Genomic DNA, 16,216 nt, shown 5'->3' with positions numbered 1-16,216 from the left:
AAACAACGTTCTTTTTTTGTCTTTAAAAAAAAATCACAAGAAAATTTTGCGCCTTAAAAAAAAAGCTCGGGAAAAGATGGGATTTCATTGAAAAGAATAGTTTGGTTTTATTATTTTTCCGAGTCCGGACATTCATTCTTCTTCTTAACTTACATAATGTTTTCACATGGGTGAATTCGTGATTAGGTTACAAGTTGCCAGGCTACGGCCACTGGCTCAGTTTCCAACACATGCGCATAATTTTTCGCTGTTGCTGAACACTTGAGGTGAATAACAACGTGACGTCACGTCCACCAAAGACAAGGCAGGTAAAGAATGATAATCAAACGTAAATGGATACCTTTATAACTTTGATGCTGGGGATGATGGAAGGCACTTGCAGAGTTGGCGAAGGTTCTTGGCTGCCATTGCCGTTGGTCGTTGCTGATGATTTGATGGCCACCGGCCGGCCATCTTCCACTTGTTCACTATCATTAGCCATCTAGCCGGGCAAATCTTAGCCACGTGCTATATTCTTGTGCATATGCTAATTTCTCGTTAATGTTCAACGTTGTTGTTGGGAGCAGAAGAAAAAAAATAGAATCGGAGGGCGCCAGAGGGCGATGATCACATTCCCCTTTTTCAGTTTCTTCTTCCTCGTGTCCTGTGCCGTGAGCTGGAATTCGCTTAGAACACAACAAGGTGGGTCTCTTGTGTTTTGGTGGTATTCTTTTTAAGATCTTTTTTCCCCCGTTTCGTCAGACACAAAACCCAAGGTTTTTGTTTCCCTACCGTAGCAATAGACACACACACACTGGGGAAAACGAATGATGAGAGGATGACGTCGTGTTTGGAATGCTGAATTTTTTATATTATACCGGGGCCACACCGTTCACTTTCGAAAATCGAAAAGGAGAAGAAAAAAAAACAGGTAGATCCAATAGTTGGAGAAAGGTGCACAGACACAAGGGAACACAGATGTTGCACAGACACTTTGACGTCAACGACTATACGACGGCCATTTTCCTTTTTTTATTATTGAACCTAGTGACGCACGAGAACCGAGATTTATGACTGAAAATGATTGAAATTAACCCAGAATTCTCGTAGCCAACTCTGAAAAAACTTCCTCTTCTCCCTGCTATGGTATGTCAATGCTCCAGCACTAACGAGAGTGGCGCGCGTTCTGACCTAGGGGCTGCTGATGGACTCTGCTTTTAAGGCCATGACTCGTCACAAGGCAACTGCCATCTAGCGGCAGATAAATACAACAGTAAAAAATACCACCTGTTGGATCTGTTCAACCGGAATTTCCGCGTCGTGTCCACCACATATTAAAGTTCTCAACATTTTTTTGATCGGCTTATAAATTGCCAAGCTTCACTACCTTTATTATTTACACTTGATCGGATTTCTTTAAGCCATACAACGTCTTGTTCCAATTTCAGTCCTTACACGAAGGCTGGCATCTAGCGGCAGATTCTCTCTCGAGCCCAAATTTGGCATGATATTTATTTCTTTTTCAATCTTAAGAAGCAAAAACGCCTAAAAGGATGTAGAATAGAATAATAAAGTACGTATGAAGGTATTGATTTAGCGATGTCGTCATTCTTACTATGGAACGATCCGGATTTGAAAGCGGGACTTTGAGACTTGATGTCCAGACATTTGGTCGTGTCCAGTTTTAATAGCCAATCGTGGGTTTCAAAGATTTTCTCCCTGTTTTTTTTTTTAATATTAATAGTCATTACTAAACTGCATAGCAAATGAGTCACATTGGTTCAGTATGGAAACGGGTAAGGGAAAGGTGGCGCTGTACCAGTGTGTAGCATGTAGATGTGTCTAGGACGTGTTCCAACATGAAGGAAAGTGTTTTCTCTTTCTTTATTTTTTTTTATTATTTCACGTGTGTGTGTGTGTGTGTGTGTTGTGTTGTGTATGATGTGTGTGTAGAAGTCCTTGATGGAGAATAAGAAGAGAATATGGCGTTGAGGTGCGCCCACACGCGTCCGCTCCTTCCATTATTGCGGGTTCCCATGTTTCGTATCGTATGAATGTATGATGACGTCATACATATTTCAACCCTTTTTCTTTTTCTCTATACCTGTTTCTTGCATCTTTTTTCTCGGTTATTGTTCTCTTCTCACGAAATCTCTTATTCCATTAACCATCGGATCGATCAAAAGTTTGAAACATTTGTAGATGCCGTTTACCGTATATGTCTCCACCAATGTCCCGTTTCGAGTTACTTTTTTTCGGCTCTCTCTCTTTTTTTCGTGGTAATGTATGCAAAGCAGAAATTTGAAAAAAAAAATTACAAAAACAACTCGGAGATAAATATTCTTCTGTACATATACGTATAATGCCACCTGATGTGAGCCTGAGGCTTATAAGAATAACATAAAAACGCGCTGTATTGAAAGGAGAGAATACCAGGTGAATCACATTTGAAATTATACAACTTCGGCACAGAAGACACGTGTCACAGGCCTGGGCACAAATATACCATATATGATTATCTATATATTATATGTACGATATTATATTATATATTACGGTAGTTATTTTTCTGGGTTGCCGAAAAGAAAAAAACAAAACAAAACAAAAAAATTGAATAACTTTTGGTATTTCGTACATAAGTGTGTGCACGCGTGTGTGTGTGTGTGTGTGTGACTAGATGAGTTGACTGGCCAAAAATGGCGATGCAGGGGTCAGTGGACGCGCGGAATTAAATCGCACAAAAATCCTGACGGATGATTCCATCTTGGATTTGTTTTGTTGTTCCACAGCTGAAACGCTTTGGTTTGCTTTCTTATGTTATTAATTATACGAGTTTTGTCAAACTCTCACGATTGGCAAGAGATATTCGTCCTGTACTACAGCATCCGGAACCGGTTTGAATAAAGGGAAGGAATTCTCGATCAGATGCTGATGCTGCATTTCATCGTTGACTAGTGGAATGGTTTCTCCGTCATCAGTCTTGCTAGACGACATATTCAGATAGAAACTAGACTGATCCTCCCGACCCGTTTCGGGACTCGATATTGGTAATTCGTCATCATCATCGTCCCATCTCAATTGTTGCAGGCCTGCGGGTTCATTCGATTAAGAAAACACAGAGCTTTGCAATTTGGAGGTCATAGTTTAAAAAAAAAAAAGGGGGATTCATTATACCTTTAGGAAACGAGTCGTGACCGTCGCTATTCAAAAAGTATTCGCGGTTGGATACACCGGCAAGACAGCCGAGATCGAGATAATCCATTCCAACGCCTAGCATGTCCTCGACGGTTTTAACCAGTTCGGCGAATTGCGGCCGCTCTTGTGGGTCTTCCCGCCAGCATTTCATCATCAGGTCGTACCTTAATTAACATACAATACGTGTTGTTTTTTTAGACCAAACGGATGGTAACGAAGGGCGATAACGGTCATTTATCACGTAACGAAGACGGAATATTTTTTCAAAAAAATAAGCGGCATCTAGCGAGCTTTTGACCAACTTCGAATTTAACTTACAATTCCTCGGAGCAATTGTCGGGTTTCTCCATTCTGTAACCGGTTTTCAGAAGCCGATAAAGTCTCTCCGGTGTCCTATTAACAAATTATTTGTTAACAAAATATTTAACAATGAAAAGAGGAACAAAGAACTTACACTCCAGGATAAGGATTGGCTCCCAAAGTGGCCAATTCCCATAGCAAAACACCGAAACTCCACACATCCGATTTGGAAGTGTACACATGATCCGATAACGATTCCAACGCCATCCATTTAATCGGAACTGTTAACGCAAAACAATTATGAAAGCAGGAGCTATAAAAATCAAGAAAAACAGCGAGAATAACAAGTGAAATCCTACCTCGTCCTTTGCTGGTTTTGAAGTAAGTGTCACCTTCGTAGACGTCGCGAGTGAGACCAAAATCAGAGACTTTGCATACCTTACCGGACGCTACCAGCACATTTCGTGCAGCCAAATCTCGATGAACCAACTAGTTGGAATTGAAAAAGGTCACGTAAAGGCTTTAACCGATTGAGCAACGTATTTACCTTCATCTCGCAAAGATAAGCGCCGGCCTGACTGATTTGCCAGGCAAACGAGAGAAGATCACGGGGAGTGACGGCCGGTGTTACCATAACGGACGACGGATTCTGTTGCTGTTGTTCAGGAAGAACGAGTCGGCTACGTCGCAAATAATTGCGGAGAGATCCGTGCTCGCAGTACTCAAGGATGAGGAGGAAAGGCCCAGAGACGTCCGTACAAGCGCCCAATAATTTGATGACATTCGGATGGCTGACATCTTTCAACAAGTGGAACTCTGACAAGAGATCAGCCAACTCCGGGGAAATCATCTCGCCGACATCTCCGCGATTAATCATAACGGCCGTTTTGGCCATTTTGGCGGCCACTACGCGATGGCCTCCTATTCCGGTGACGGATGTGACAGTAGCGCGCATAACCTGGCCAAATTCGCCTTCGCCCAACGGCGTCTTCTCGTCGATGATGAGCCATTTGCGAGGGATTTCCCACTTGCGATCCGTCGCCTAAATTCATTAGTTTAAAAAAAAAAAATCAATCATTCAATGTGCAAACGAAAATGAGATGTACATCGTTCAATTACGGATATCCCAAAAGGTAGGAACGACATGTTCGAGTGATCACGTTCTTCGGCCCCCCTCAAGCGCCTCTCTTCAATGTAAACGGACATGTTGAGATTGTTAAGATCGCGATGATGATGAGAAGAATGGGGGTGTCCTACGTAAGATCCAGTGCGTTTTTCCTTGCCACAAATCATCCACCTCCTGTAAATAATGAAATTCCACTTTGAGTTGAAAAACTCATGGAACTCATCATTTTAAATACCTTTTTCTCCAGTACAGGAACAAAGTAGCAGGTACAGCTAGTAAAACGAAAGTAGCAAATGCACCGATAAGGACTCTGCAAGTAGTGCCACACGTATTGTCTAAGCCCCTGCCTATACGAGGGATCAATAATTAAAAAGAGATTTATTAAATCGTTGTTGCTTTGATGACGTGAGTCGTTCTTTTCTACCTGCTGTGAATTGAACGGAATTGACAAGATCACCTTTTGGTTCGCGATACAACGTTGCCTGCTCCTCTTTGTTATTGATTATACTTTCTACTTCCTCGTAATCAAAATCGTCTGGATTCTCTAGATTTGGGTCAGCGGCAATGGGATCCGGCGGGGGCGGCATACAAGAGCAATCACGAGAGTGGGCATCTCCACAAGAACAAATCCCGGCAGCTGAAGCTATGCCCCGAGACTTGCCGTTAGCTGCTTGGTTGAACTTGAAGTGCGTCCCCAACACTTTTTCTAGTTTATTATTATTTTTTTTTTAGTTAAAAAAGTAAACTTCTTTTGTAGATAGGCTGACTCAAGTTTGAAATTTATTCAAATCAAAAAGACTTTTCTTTTTACCTGTGCAATCCTGGGGGCAGATTTCCCAGGAAAGTGATTCAAGTTCATCGCAGTAGCTGGGAAAGGACAAATAAAATATTAAAATGATCACGTCATTCGATGCGTTGAGTTCCAACATAAAAAAAAAAAATCGCAAAACTGTACCCATCCGGACACGTAGATAAATCCGGCGAACAGGTCTGATACATTCTACTGGGTCCATTGATTGTGGTGTTGCTGTCGCTCCGTCTCCAAGCGCATCCACGTTGATCAGTTGCCACGGATCCGACGACTTGATTGCATCCGGATTCCGTCCGGAATTTAGCACAATAGAGAGCACCGTCGCATTCGACTGACTCAGACGAGTCTGCCAGCAAATGATTACTATCTATTATATCGATTCGGAAGGCTGCCGATGCGTTTTGAAGGACGCTAGAAGAATCGAGTGGATCGACATCCCAACCGATGAGCAAATCGAACGAAGCTTGGTGATGTAATTTGGACAAAGATTCCGGATGAGAGACATAGAGAATGCCTTCGTCTGCTGTGATTGCAAAGGGCGGATTCTCATCCGGACGGAGTCCTTCTAGGATGCGGAAACTAACTGGTCTTTGGCCGTCTTGTTGGTAACCGTGCGGATACAAATTGGCCACTCTGGTGTAACGACAGGCCGAACGGCCAACAGTTGCGTTCAACCACCGTGTCCAAATGCCACCTCCTTCAGCAACAAAGGCTGGATCGGTCGAAGCCTCGCCGGAGACAGGAATCGGATGTTTCATCCATTCCGGTCGTTGAAAACCATTAGTAGAATTAGGTGGATATCCGGTATGAATTCGCAAATAGAAGGCAACCTGGCAAAATATTAAAAATGCTAATTTTGCCAACATCAAAAATCAAAAAGATATATTGAAACAAAAAAAAGAGATCAATCAATCTGGATGGTGTTACAAGGTTACGTAAAGCTTCATGTAACATGTCACATGGACTGCGCAGTTTTCCTAGCTTAGAACAAAATTGGCAATCTGGCCTTTATGGCCCGGGTGTTTTTGTACTTGAGAGCAGAAATGCTACCCCAGACGAAATACAAATCTTGTCTAACATATAAATCCTAGTGAGTTCTCCAAAACAACTTCAAGTTTTTCAATAGGATTACTCCCCCCCAAAAAAAATAAAAAAATAAAATAAAAAAGGAATAGAAAATATTGCTACCCAAACGCTACCTACGCTAGGTAGCGTTTGGCCGACAAAAATAAGCTATATATTACAACATCCTACTCAGACTTCCTCTCGTCTCCTAAACTTTCGTCTATAGCGTCTATACCTGTTTATCACCGTATCCAGGCAACAGGGTAGTATCTTCAACGATAACAGTCACGTTACAATCGTCAGCAGGGACCAGATGGCGACTAGTCGCATTTCCAACTAAACCTAAATCATTCAACGGCAATGGATAATATACAGACATTTTCAAAAAACTCTTTTCATTAATTAAAATTGCATAGTTTTCTTTCTCTTTCAAATACTCACCCACACTCATAACCGATCGAGGGACGCCCGTTTCCGGCTGTGCCAATGACCAAACAGGGTGTTCCAGTTTGATCAAACTGGCGATCAATCGATGAGCTTCGTTTTCGGGTGGGAATAACGTCAGTCGGAATCGATTAATCCGGTCGCTGTCATCGTCCAACACTATGACTGGTTTGCTCAACAAATCTTTATCCTACAAGAGTGTCAAGTTTAAAAATAGATTAGATTCGACCATAAAGGTACGGTTGCGCGTTTCTCATGGAGAAAACGTCGATTCACGCCAATGTTTCCATGACATTCAAATGACGTAAGCATCTACTTGATTCTCTGTCCTTTTTTTCTAACCTGAATGATGCCTTGCTCTTTGAGATACACGTCGATGAATCGCTCCTCATTAGGGTTCTGTAGCCTTGGAGGATTATCGTTTTCGTCTTCAATGATTAAGGTCATGTTTTGGTCGATGCTGAATAGCGTCGAGGTGGAAGAATCGCCGGATGATGGCCCATTGATGGTACAAGTCAACTGGAAAGGGAATATTGGTCTTGAATTCGCGATCTAGACGAGCAGCAGTAGACAGTAGTCCGGAATGATGAAGCTCTATTCCTATTCCTGCACGAATGAATTGAAGGTTTCCAAAATGACGGTGATTATGAAATGGATTTAACGTCCAGAAAATTCGTTTTTTTTACAAGATACACATCATTTGATTATTGTGCAGTGTATAGTGTACACTTCGTAGTAATACCAGGAAAAGAAAAGAGGTTTACCTTTGAACAAATGAAGTGAATAAGATAATTGAAGGTCAGGGCAGAATTGTTTGAAATTCGCCGTTCGGTAGCTCAAGTCAGTCAGGACCGTCGCTTTTGGTCGGTTCTCGAATACGCGTAAAGTGGTCAAAACAGATGACGATCCCCCCCGATTGGGCCCGAAACACCAGTCCTGCCGTAAATATTGGCCAAAGTTATATTTTTAGAAACTAAATACAGGGTGGTCATTGATTAAATTGCCCTAACAACATCATTAGAATTAGGTTTTGCTTGTTCATTCGATCCGATCAACTGAGTCTAGTAAAACCATTTAACTACACTCAAAAATTCTGTGCAATTGGTTCACTTAGGCCTATACTGAAGAGGCCCTATTCAAACAATCCAAAGAAACAATTATGTGTTTTGAATAGAGATAAATTGATTTCCTAGAAATCTCAACCGGGTAGTGGTTTACCCTGTCTTTAAGCCCCTTTATGCTGTAGCATATCATTTGAAAAAGAGAAAAAAAAAATCAAGAAATAATAAAAATAAAGAACCTCGTTAGCCGTAATTGTAGAAACTGAGATAATCGGCGCAATTGACGACAAAGTGCTAGGATGATTCGTCGACATATTACTGAAATGTACGCTAAAAATCGTGACTCGTCGAGCACAAAAATGACGACTATACGTAATCGTGGTTTACCTCTTTACTTTTTGTCTATATAGCTCTGATTTTAAACGAATTTTCTTAATGTCACAAAACTGTACAACCCTGCTGAGAAAAGAAAAAAAAAAAAAAACTATAGAATACCGTAGAATACCAACAACAATTTGGTTAGCGAGGCCATCAAATAACCTGATGGTAGCAAATGAAATAAAATGGCCCTTCCCTTTAAATTGACCTTTCTTTAAATTTTAGGAAGATTTTTGTTCTCTGAAACTCTTGCGTCTATCGTAATTGATGACGTGCGGGGCTTTCTTTTTCTCCCTTCGTTGTCCTGCAGTTATTTTGTTGTTTTTTTTTCTTCCTCCTCCCAAGGTCTTTTAACACGATAAAAGCAGTGCCTGGTCGTACGCAGGTAGAAAATTAACGATCCCCAAACTCTGTCAAGTCATTATTTGCAAAAGGTTGCGCCACATAATATACGACGGCTCTTCCATAGCGCGTGGTCATTTCGTTCTTTTTCTTTTCTTTCTTCTCTCTTTCTTTTTCTTTTTATTCTTTTTATTATTATTACTGTCGTTCATGCCGTGCTTCGTTCTTATTAGCCCCGTTGTCACGCCCGGGACTTTTCCCCGCACGTATTCTTGTTGCAGTTGCACGCGTGTCGGAGTGTTGTGACAATGACGACGCTGTTTCAGGTCATTTTTTTCTTTCTTTCTTAGCTGGATCGACTTGAACACAAAGGACGAAATAGAAGTGACATTATACACAAAAAAGGGGAATATAAATTAACAATTTGAAATGCCAAAAAATGTCGTTCAGTGGCTCTAATGTACGGGGGGAAAGAAATGGAACGCACGCACAAAGAATTGTCAACTGTTTCGGATAGATGAGTCATACACTTATTCTGCGGATATACGTAGCTTATTAATTCTAACATAAAAGCGATCGAGTTAAATTTGAAATATGTGTAATATTTAATGGAGAGGTAATAGTGTTTACCTTGTTAGGTCGACGACAGTCGGGCGGCTTTGCGACGATGATGAGGATCACGCCCAAATGGTCAGTTTGGTCTGCGTCGGGGGACGTCGAAATATTGGCGTTACGAACGCCAACGTCGAACCGGATAGTCTCTAATCACGCGCGCATACAGCGGGGAGAAAATCAATGGCGATGGAATTTAAAAATTAAGAGCAAAATTAGAGAACAATCAGTCCAACTAGAAAAGTAGCAGTTCATAAACAATGAAATGATAAATGTTGATGCAATGCAACTATATAGCTAAGAAAAGATTGTTTTGCTGGAGGCTATATTACAGCGCTATTAGTTTGATTGGGCTGCTCAACCTTTTTCTCTTATGTGGTGGATCGTGTCAAAAAGACGGGAAAGGCGTTCTGTTACGAATTATGGGCGACACCATTTGTCAGTGCCATGATGACAAAATAGGTAGATCTGGACAACGCCCTTTTATAGATTGATAGGATGTTCACCATAAATGCGATTTTGCTCCAATTCGAGGACGCCAATCCTTAACTGAGAAAATTGATATTTGCCTCAAAAGATTTAAAAAATACGTCACGAGTGCCTATTTTATCTTGTGGATGTTAAACGCATTTCATTAGCGAAACGGGTGTTATCAGCTGAAATTCGAGCTTATATGCGAGCGTAACATCTGGTCACCTAGTTAACGACCGTTGGGGTGACCCAGTGTTTCATCTCGGCTATCAATGAAGCATATGCTTCAAAGCGGAATGGTTCAATCACCTCCATTTAGGAAAATCTTAGGTTGGTAGGCTAATTTTTAAATAAATCCCATAAACCATCCAGATGATCCGGCATCTAAGATTGAGAACGCACAGACTAAAATTAGAATTAAGTCTGTAAAATGTATGACGCAGTTATCTTATACATAGCCATCGAACAATAACATTTCTATACGAAGAGCGTTTGGGACACAGGTTCAATTTCACTTTCTCCCAATCGCACCATTTTCGGAGGTAAGTCATTGACCTATACTGGTTGCTAATTTAAAAAACATTATATGCATAGCAATAATAGATTCCAATCACGCTATTTCAGTACGAGATAGCCTACTCTGTTGCGTCATTGGATAAATGCATACGCTTATCTTGATAGTTAATGGAATTCGTGCTAACAATAGTGAAATTCATGCTGATTGACGGTGTATAGCTGTTTCCGATATTCATGTATCTCATTAAACATTAAAAGAGGTACCGCAGGCTAGCAAGAAGGACCCACGCCTAAATTATTCAAATGCCTATAAATTCTTTTTTTTTATAGATTCCGAATGGATTCTTTCCTGACACTATTTCCCACATTACGGCGGAGCCACTAACACGCAGCAATCGAGTGACGTACACTAACCTCAAATCTCATTTGCATTGCAAAGCACTTTAGTTGAATAATGGTTAGCTATTTTTGAATCGGATAAAAAAAAAGTTTCTAATCACTAAAGTGGCAAATGGATGACATTCCTTTAATGGGTTCTTCTCTAGAGAAAATCTGTAAAAAGGTTCTAATCGTTGTATGCAAACGTTTAATAGAAATAACGGTAAAAAAGAAGCTATGAAATAATTTAGGCAAGGGTCGACAGGATGAATGGGGAATTTCTCTTTTCCTTCAGTTTCTTTTATGGTCGGCACTGTGCCATCGATGGCAATTGCCAACGATTTAAATAATTTAATCAGAACTGGTAGAGAGAAAAAAAAGAGATTTTCCAGATAGAATAGAATTCCTGGAATACCAACTCATTCTTAATATGTATACACTATCGATTTGAACGTATACAATAGACAAACATCCATGATATAATTTGCCGTTTTTTTGTGTGTGTGTGTGCATATTGTCACGTTGTTCTACCATTTGGCTGGGTGTGGCCGCTTGCAGTTTTCTCGTCCATCTATTTCGGGACTGAGAATCTTTCATATTTTGTTTGGTGCATGGTGTTGGGGACGTTACCTTTATTGCGCGTGACGCGCTCCTGGAGCAGAACATCGGGAGCTACTCGTAGGATTCCCGTGAAAGCGTCCAGCACAAACATGGATCGCTTGTCGCCATCGGGTAGAAATCCCGCTGATGCGCTTGATGGCGGAATGATAAAGTGGAAAACGGGTAGATCGTCGTCTTGGTCCGTTGGCGAACGGACGGCATGGAAGCGGAAAACGGGCGTTCCAGCTGGTGTCGAAGAGGCTACCATCAGCTGTAGCTCAGACGCTGTCGTCAGCAAGAACGTCCAGCATCCTGTTGCCATTTGTTACATGTCGAGTAACAAAATTTAAGAAAAATAAATAAAATTAAAACCAAAAAAAGAAAGAAATGAAACAAAAATTTGGTTATAGTTGAATCACTGGATGTGGGTGTTATAATAAATAGAAGCAGTTGATGCCTAGTTTCTAGTCATTCATCACTTTTTTAACCACAAGGCAGTAACACATACATCCCTCAGAAATGAGGAGCGAACCGGGAAAAACAAAAAAAAAAAAAAACGAGTCCAACAGAATGAGAAAAGGATAGCTAGGTGATGACATCTATACGAGTCGACTTGCTAATAACAAGCCAACAGACATTGATGCCAGCCTACGTCAATAACAGAAATAAATCAGTCAATGTCGTACATAGCTGTCCGCATGTTACTCGTTTTGGCTCATCACTAGTGCCCTATGTGTGTCTCATTCCCAGTTATTTCTTTGTGATGAAAGATGAAAAAAAAAAGTCATCAACAGCAAATAATTGTGGGTTTATAGTAGAATGTCACTAGTCTGCTGGAACGATCTGCTGTAAAGCAGCCAAACGAGGATCGCACTTCTGCTTCAGCTATTAACCAAGTGCCACTGTTAGTTTTATTCTCTTTTTTTTTTTTTGTGATCCACTTTCGTGGGGCTTCATTTACTGGAACGTAAAAAAAAAAAAAAATACATGATCATTCGTTTCCAGCGCAAACTGCCATTTTCTTTAGAGACTCTATTTTCGCAAGATTTCGAGTTTATATAGGTGTCGAACATGTTTGTAAATACAAGGGCCGTATTGCAGCATTTAATGACATTGCCAGATATGTTTACCAAAGCGAAAAAAAGGAAAAGGAAAAATTTTCTCGGGTATCTGGAACATCGTATAACAAATGGCTGTTAATATGTTTAACAAAATGAAAGGGCATAAAAGAAGAAGAAGAAAAAAAAACCGCAGATAAGAGAAACATTAGGCTACACAGAAGTACCGTATGGTATTTTAGATCCTATTGCTTTGTCGGTGGGGGCTCCCGTGTCGGGTTTTCGTTCCTTTTTTTTTTTTTTCCTATTATCAATTTCATATCTTTTTCGTTTTCTATTCATCTCGTAAAAGGGGATAGAGAGAGAAAAGAGGGGAAGACAGAGATGCGCACCTGGTGTCCTGGTGAAACAACAACAAACGCAGCAGGGAAAGTATAATATCACGCACAACAGACAAACAATCCAATCGGCGGATAGTAAAGTGACGTCATCAACAGGGCGTCGTCGGTTCCACAAACGGGGAGATTTAGATCGGCCATGAATTCGTCCAGTTTCTCCGCGTTTATTAAAGCTATATACACAACACTTTTAGGCTGTTTTTTTCTTTTTTTTTTGCGATGGCCGTCCATTTAGTCGGACTGTATTAACGCTATTTTTCTTTGAGACATGTGTTGTAGCAGCTGGTGCGCCAGCTGTTGAAAGAAAAAAAACCGATAGTCTAAACTTCGATGAGGCTCCTTTTTCCTCTATGATTCTTATTCATTGCTCTCTTTCCATTATTGAATCACGTAGCCAATTGCAAACAGTGTTTTTGTCAACATCCGCATCAACTATCTAAGCGTTTGATACATGGAAGATTCACATTGTTTTCGGCCCCAAGAAAAGGATTGAATTTGAAAAAGATTTTAGAATCACGAAATCTAAAAATGATTTCATTATTATTTTTCTTTGAATTCAATTTTGTTTTACAAGTGACGGATGATTGTGCTTTAATCGAGATCATCAAGTGTGGCATTTTGAATACCGGGCCGTCAATGTGTCGTCGAAGAACAACAAAATTGACAAACAGGGGAGTCAAAGCAACAGAACTCGTGCCAGTTGTGTGACACCTGGTCGTCAACAAGGATCAGAAACTGTCCAACGGGGGACCGTCCCGAACGACATCATATCCATTTTGGGCAACTTTGCAATTTCAAAACAAAAAAAAAAAAAAATTAAAACAAAATTGGGTTACATAAATTCTTTGAAAAAATATACATCTATGAAGGAATAATAACAAAACATTTAGTTTACAACGGTAATAAGAAGCTTTACGTATGCAAATCTTTTTTTTTGTTCTATTGTAGAAAGTATACTTTATTCAAAGACAGAAAATGGAGACAACATTTTTTTAGTTGCCGCTATGTTGTTTTACTTCTTGTTTTGATGCTTCCCTTTTTCTTTTCTTTAATTTTTACGAGCAACAAGTTAAAAAAAAAAAAAAGAAAAGAAAGAAAGAAAAAATGTTATTGTCGCTATTAAAGCCTTTTGATGCTTGTCGGTGTCTCTCTTCTACTTCGACGTCTGACGCCCAGCAACAAAAATGTGTTCGGCAAGAATAAGCAGACAAGACTAACAATGCTCCCTATTAGATTGATGTGTGTGTAATCCTTCTAGCACACACTTACGCCAGCCTTTTTGCGTCGAAAGGAAATTATAGCTTTTATGCGATCTATAAATATGAAACGCATGATTGCGAATGCAAGTTCAATCCGAATAAGAACACACAGCGTTCTACATCATGATAATTGAAATTTCAATGATTGAAAACGGAGATGTACCTGGTACGGAGTTGAACAAGAAGCCAAAAACAAGAATTAATCGAATTAATCTGTTGATAAATGGCATTGGTCTGTTGGCCATTATTCCGTCCAATCCATCGGGGAAATGTTTTCGTACTTCAATTAACACGGACCTTAAAATATCAACGAAATTTTAACAAAATTAGTACAACCAGGTAGTAAGCGAATTCCTTTGATATACACGAGGAAGAAATCTAACACGGCAAACGTCTACATCACTTACGCGAAAAATGCGGGCTGACGGGCCAACGGGCTAAAACGGATTGACGTGATTCAAGGTTCTTTAATATGCAAGAACGTAGAAAACAACTGACACGACAGCAATGCGGTCTATAAACCTTTTGCGTACTACTCGAAAAAGCCGATCGATATATCAATGTTTAGCACACCCCCAATTTTTTGTTTGTTTCTATGTAAACAACACAGTTTAACCTTTTGTCAAGCTAAAAATGTATCACAATACTTATTCAATTCAATTATCTATCGCACCTTAAGTTGAAAACGAACGAGTCGAACGTGCTGATTTAATGATACGACGCACTAAATGACGACGATATTAACAGTCAAACGAAACGCCACGTCCAAACAAGTTAAGTAAACACGGAAAGAGAAAAACAACTATTGGCCTCACGCACCAGCTGGCGTGTGATTCAAACGGAGGTTGGCGTCCAACTGGCGGGACTGCGAGCTGTTCCATCGCTCTATATGTACTACCTTTAGCACCACATGAGACGGTCGACGTAAGGCAAACATAAACCCTCCCCTCTATATACTATATAGAACATGATAGCGAGGAACTAGAGTTGGCCGCTTCGTAAAAGTCAGCGATGCGCCAGCGCAATCGCCCACTCACAGCCGCTGCTAAACAGACTACAAACAAGCATAAAAAATGTCAATGGTTAGACTCACGTTGGTTTATGTAGGGTCCGCTACGGACCCACCCTTCCGTTTTATATACCATCAACTAAACACGGACAACGCACATGAAATTAGACTCAACAGGTTTTCGAAAAAGAAACGGTATACGCAGCGTCTTTGATTAAGATGCCTATTTGTTATTGTCAAGACTTAGCCTACTGTAAGATGAGGATTAAAGTTTATTCTGCCATCTACCGCCGTAAAAGCTCGTGTCCGGATTGTATAGCGTGATGGCACGCGGACCGTGATCCCGCATCAATGTTGCGCACTCGATCGCCATAAGTTCACGTATACGAAATAGAATTCGAGTATTGCCGCAATAAAAATCACGGAACTATTGCGTCGTTTGTTGTTTTTCCTCGTGTGCGCGTCTTGGATACCGAAAAGCTGTTATGTCTATGGGGTACAAGTCACGTGACTGAAAGAAATCGCATATTTCTGATGCGGAATTGAGGAATGAATGGTGACATTGCCGCTTGAGGCGATGACAAAAAATTGATGTAAACAACACAAAAAGACTATCGGTGTAGCGAATCAAATGCAAAACTGATGGGATCTACGTTATCGGGGAAAACTGGAATCGCCCGAATTGTGCGTGATTTGCAATAAAAACGAAATGCGGATTTCAATTAAGCGGTTGGAAGTGTCTAAAATTGAACGAATAGAAATTTTTATGCTAAAAGTTTATAGCCAATGGGTGTGAAATAACGAAATAATCCTGCGTCTAACGCAAGAAAAACAATTACCCTGTTTTGTTTTAATCCGCGCTAAATCAATTGGATGACGTAGTGAGAATGTGAAGCGTTAAATCCGCCTTCTCGAAACGTTGTTTTGTGGTAATTGATGTAACGTTTGTGTGTTTAACTGGATTGATACACTTAATATAGGAAGAAATTCAATTTACTGCATTCATATAAGCAACGCCTGTCCGGTACGTGATTCTTTTTTCACAGGAACGGGTCAAAGATAATTGAAAATGTTAAAACCTGACAATATTTTCACCTGAGCTTTTGTTGGAAATGTCAAGGGTTAATTACTGCAAGCTCAACAAACACGAAACACTTTAGAACGCGAGAGGGCGATACATATATAAACTTTTGCCCTTAATGAAACGTAACTTT

General features: G+C 40.3%; 2 protein-coding genes across 11 annotated transcripts in view; both read right to left on the bottom strand.

Annotated features, from left to right (window-relative positions):
• Nucleotides 1-1,177, bottom strand: part of LOC116924257 (ankyrin-2) — a 42,195-nt gene extending 41,018 nt beyond the window's left edge. For 4 of the 7 annotated variants that reach the window (XM_045175308.1, XM_045175316.1, XM_045175310.1 and 1 more), the window contains exon 1: nucleotides 341-1,177. In XM_045175308.1, coding sequence (XP_045031243.1) covers nucleotides 341-481 — 141 coding nt within the window. In that variant the 5' untranslated portion in view covers nucleotides 482-1,177. The remainder of the gene's footprint in view (nucleotides 1-340) is intronic. The other 3 variants (XM_045175317.1, XM_045175318.1, XM_045175309.1) reach the window with 1 other exon arrangement.
• A 1,198-nt stretch (nucleotides 1,178-2,375) lies between these two features.
• On the bottom strand, nucleotides 2,376-14,874 carry LOC116924258 (proto-oncogene tyrosine-protein kinase receptor Ret). 4 transcript variants are annotated; one of them, XM_045175319.1, is made up of 20 exons: nucleotides 14,667-14,874; nucleotides 14,401-14,586; nucleotides 14,157-14,290; nucleotides 11,309-11,590; nucleotides 9,332-9,462; nucleotides 7,685-7,856; nucleotides 7,263-7,526; nucleotides 6,918-7,110; nucleotides 6,712-6,818; nucleotides 5,556-6,241; nucleotides 5,412-5,467; nucleotides 5,025-5,306; nucleotides 4,836-4,947; nucleotides 4,594-4,774; nucleotides 4,022-4,516; nucleotides 3,834-3,963; nucleotides 3,629-3,755; nucleotides 3,493-3,567; nucleotides 3,154-3,338; nucleotides 2,376-3,068 (listed from the first exon to the last, which is right to left on the bottom strand). In XM_045175319.1, the coding sequence occupies exons 7-20, from the start codon at nucleotides 7,365-7,367 to the stop codon at nucleotides 2,818-2,820; spliced, it is 2,985 nt and encodes a 994-aa protein (XP_045031254.1). In that variant the 5' UTR covers nucleotides 7,368-7,526; nucleotides 7,685-7,856; nucleotides 9,332-9,462; nucleotides 11,309-11,590; nucleotides 14,157-14,290; nucleotides 14,401-14,586; nucleotides 14,667-14,874; the 3' UTR covers nucleotides 2,376-2,817. The 4 variants fall into 4 exon arrangements, with proteins under 4 accessions (XP_045031254.1, XP_032786664.2, XP_045031255.1 ...); XM_032930773.2 differs by having other exon boundaries at nucleotides 5,058-5,306; nucleotides 14,401-14,874; XM_045175320.1 differs by having other exon boundaries at nucleotides 7,263-7,520; nucleotides 14,401-14,874.
• Nucleotides 14,875-16,216: the final 1,342 nt, after the last annotated feature.

This window comes from Daphnia magna, linkage group LG6, assembly GCF_020631705.1.
Source record: "Daphnia magna isolate NIES linkage group LG6, ASM2063170v1.1, whole genome shotgun sequence".
Taxonomy (NCBI): domain Eukaryota; kingdom Metazoa; phylum Arthropoda; class Branchiopoda; order Diplostraca; family Daphniidae; genus Daphnia; species Daphnia magna.
The sequence above is the reverse complement of the archived record's forward strand: the minus strand, read 5'-3'. Positions and strand labels throughout refer to the sequence as shown.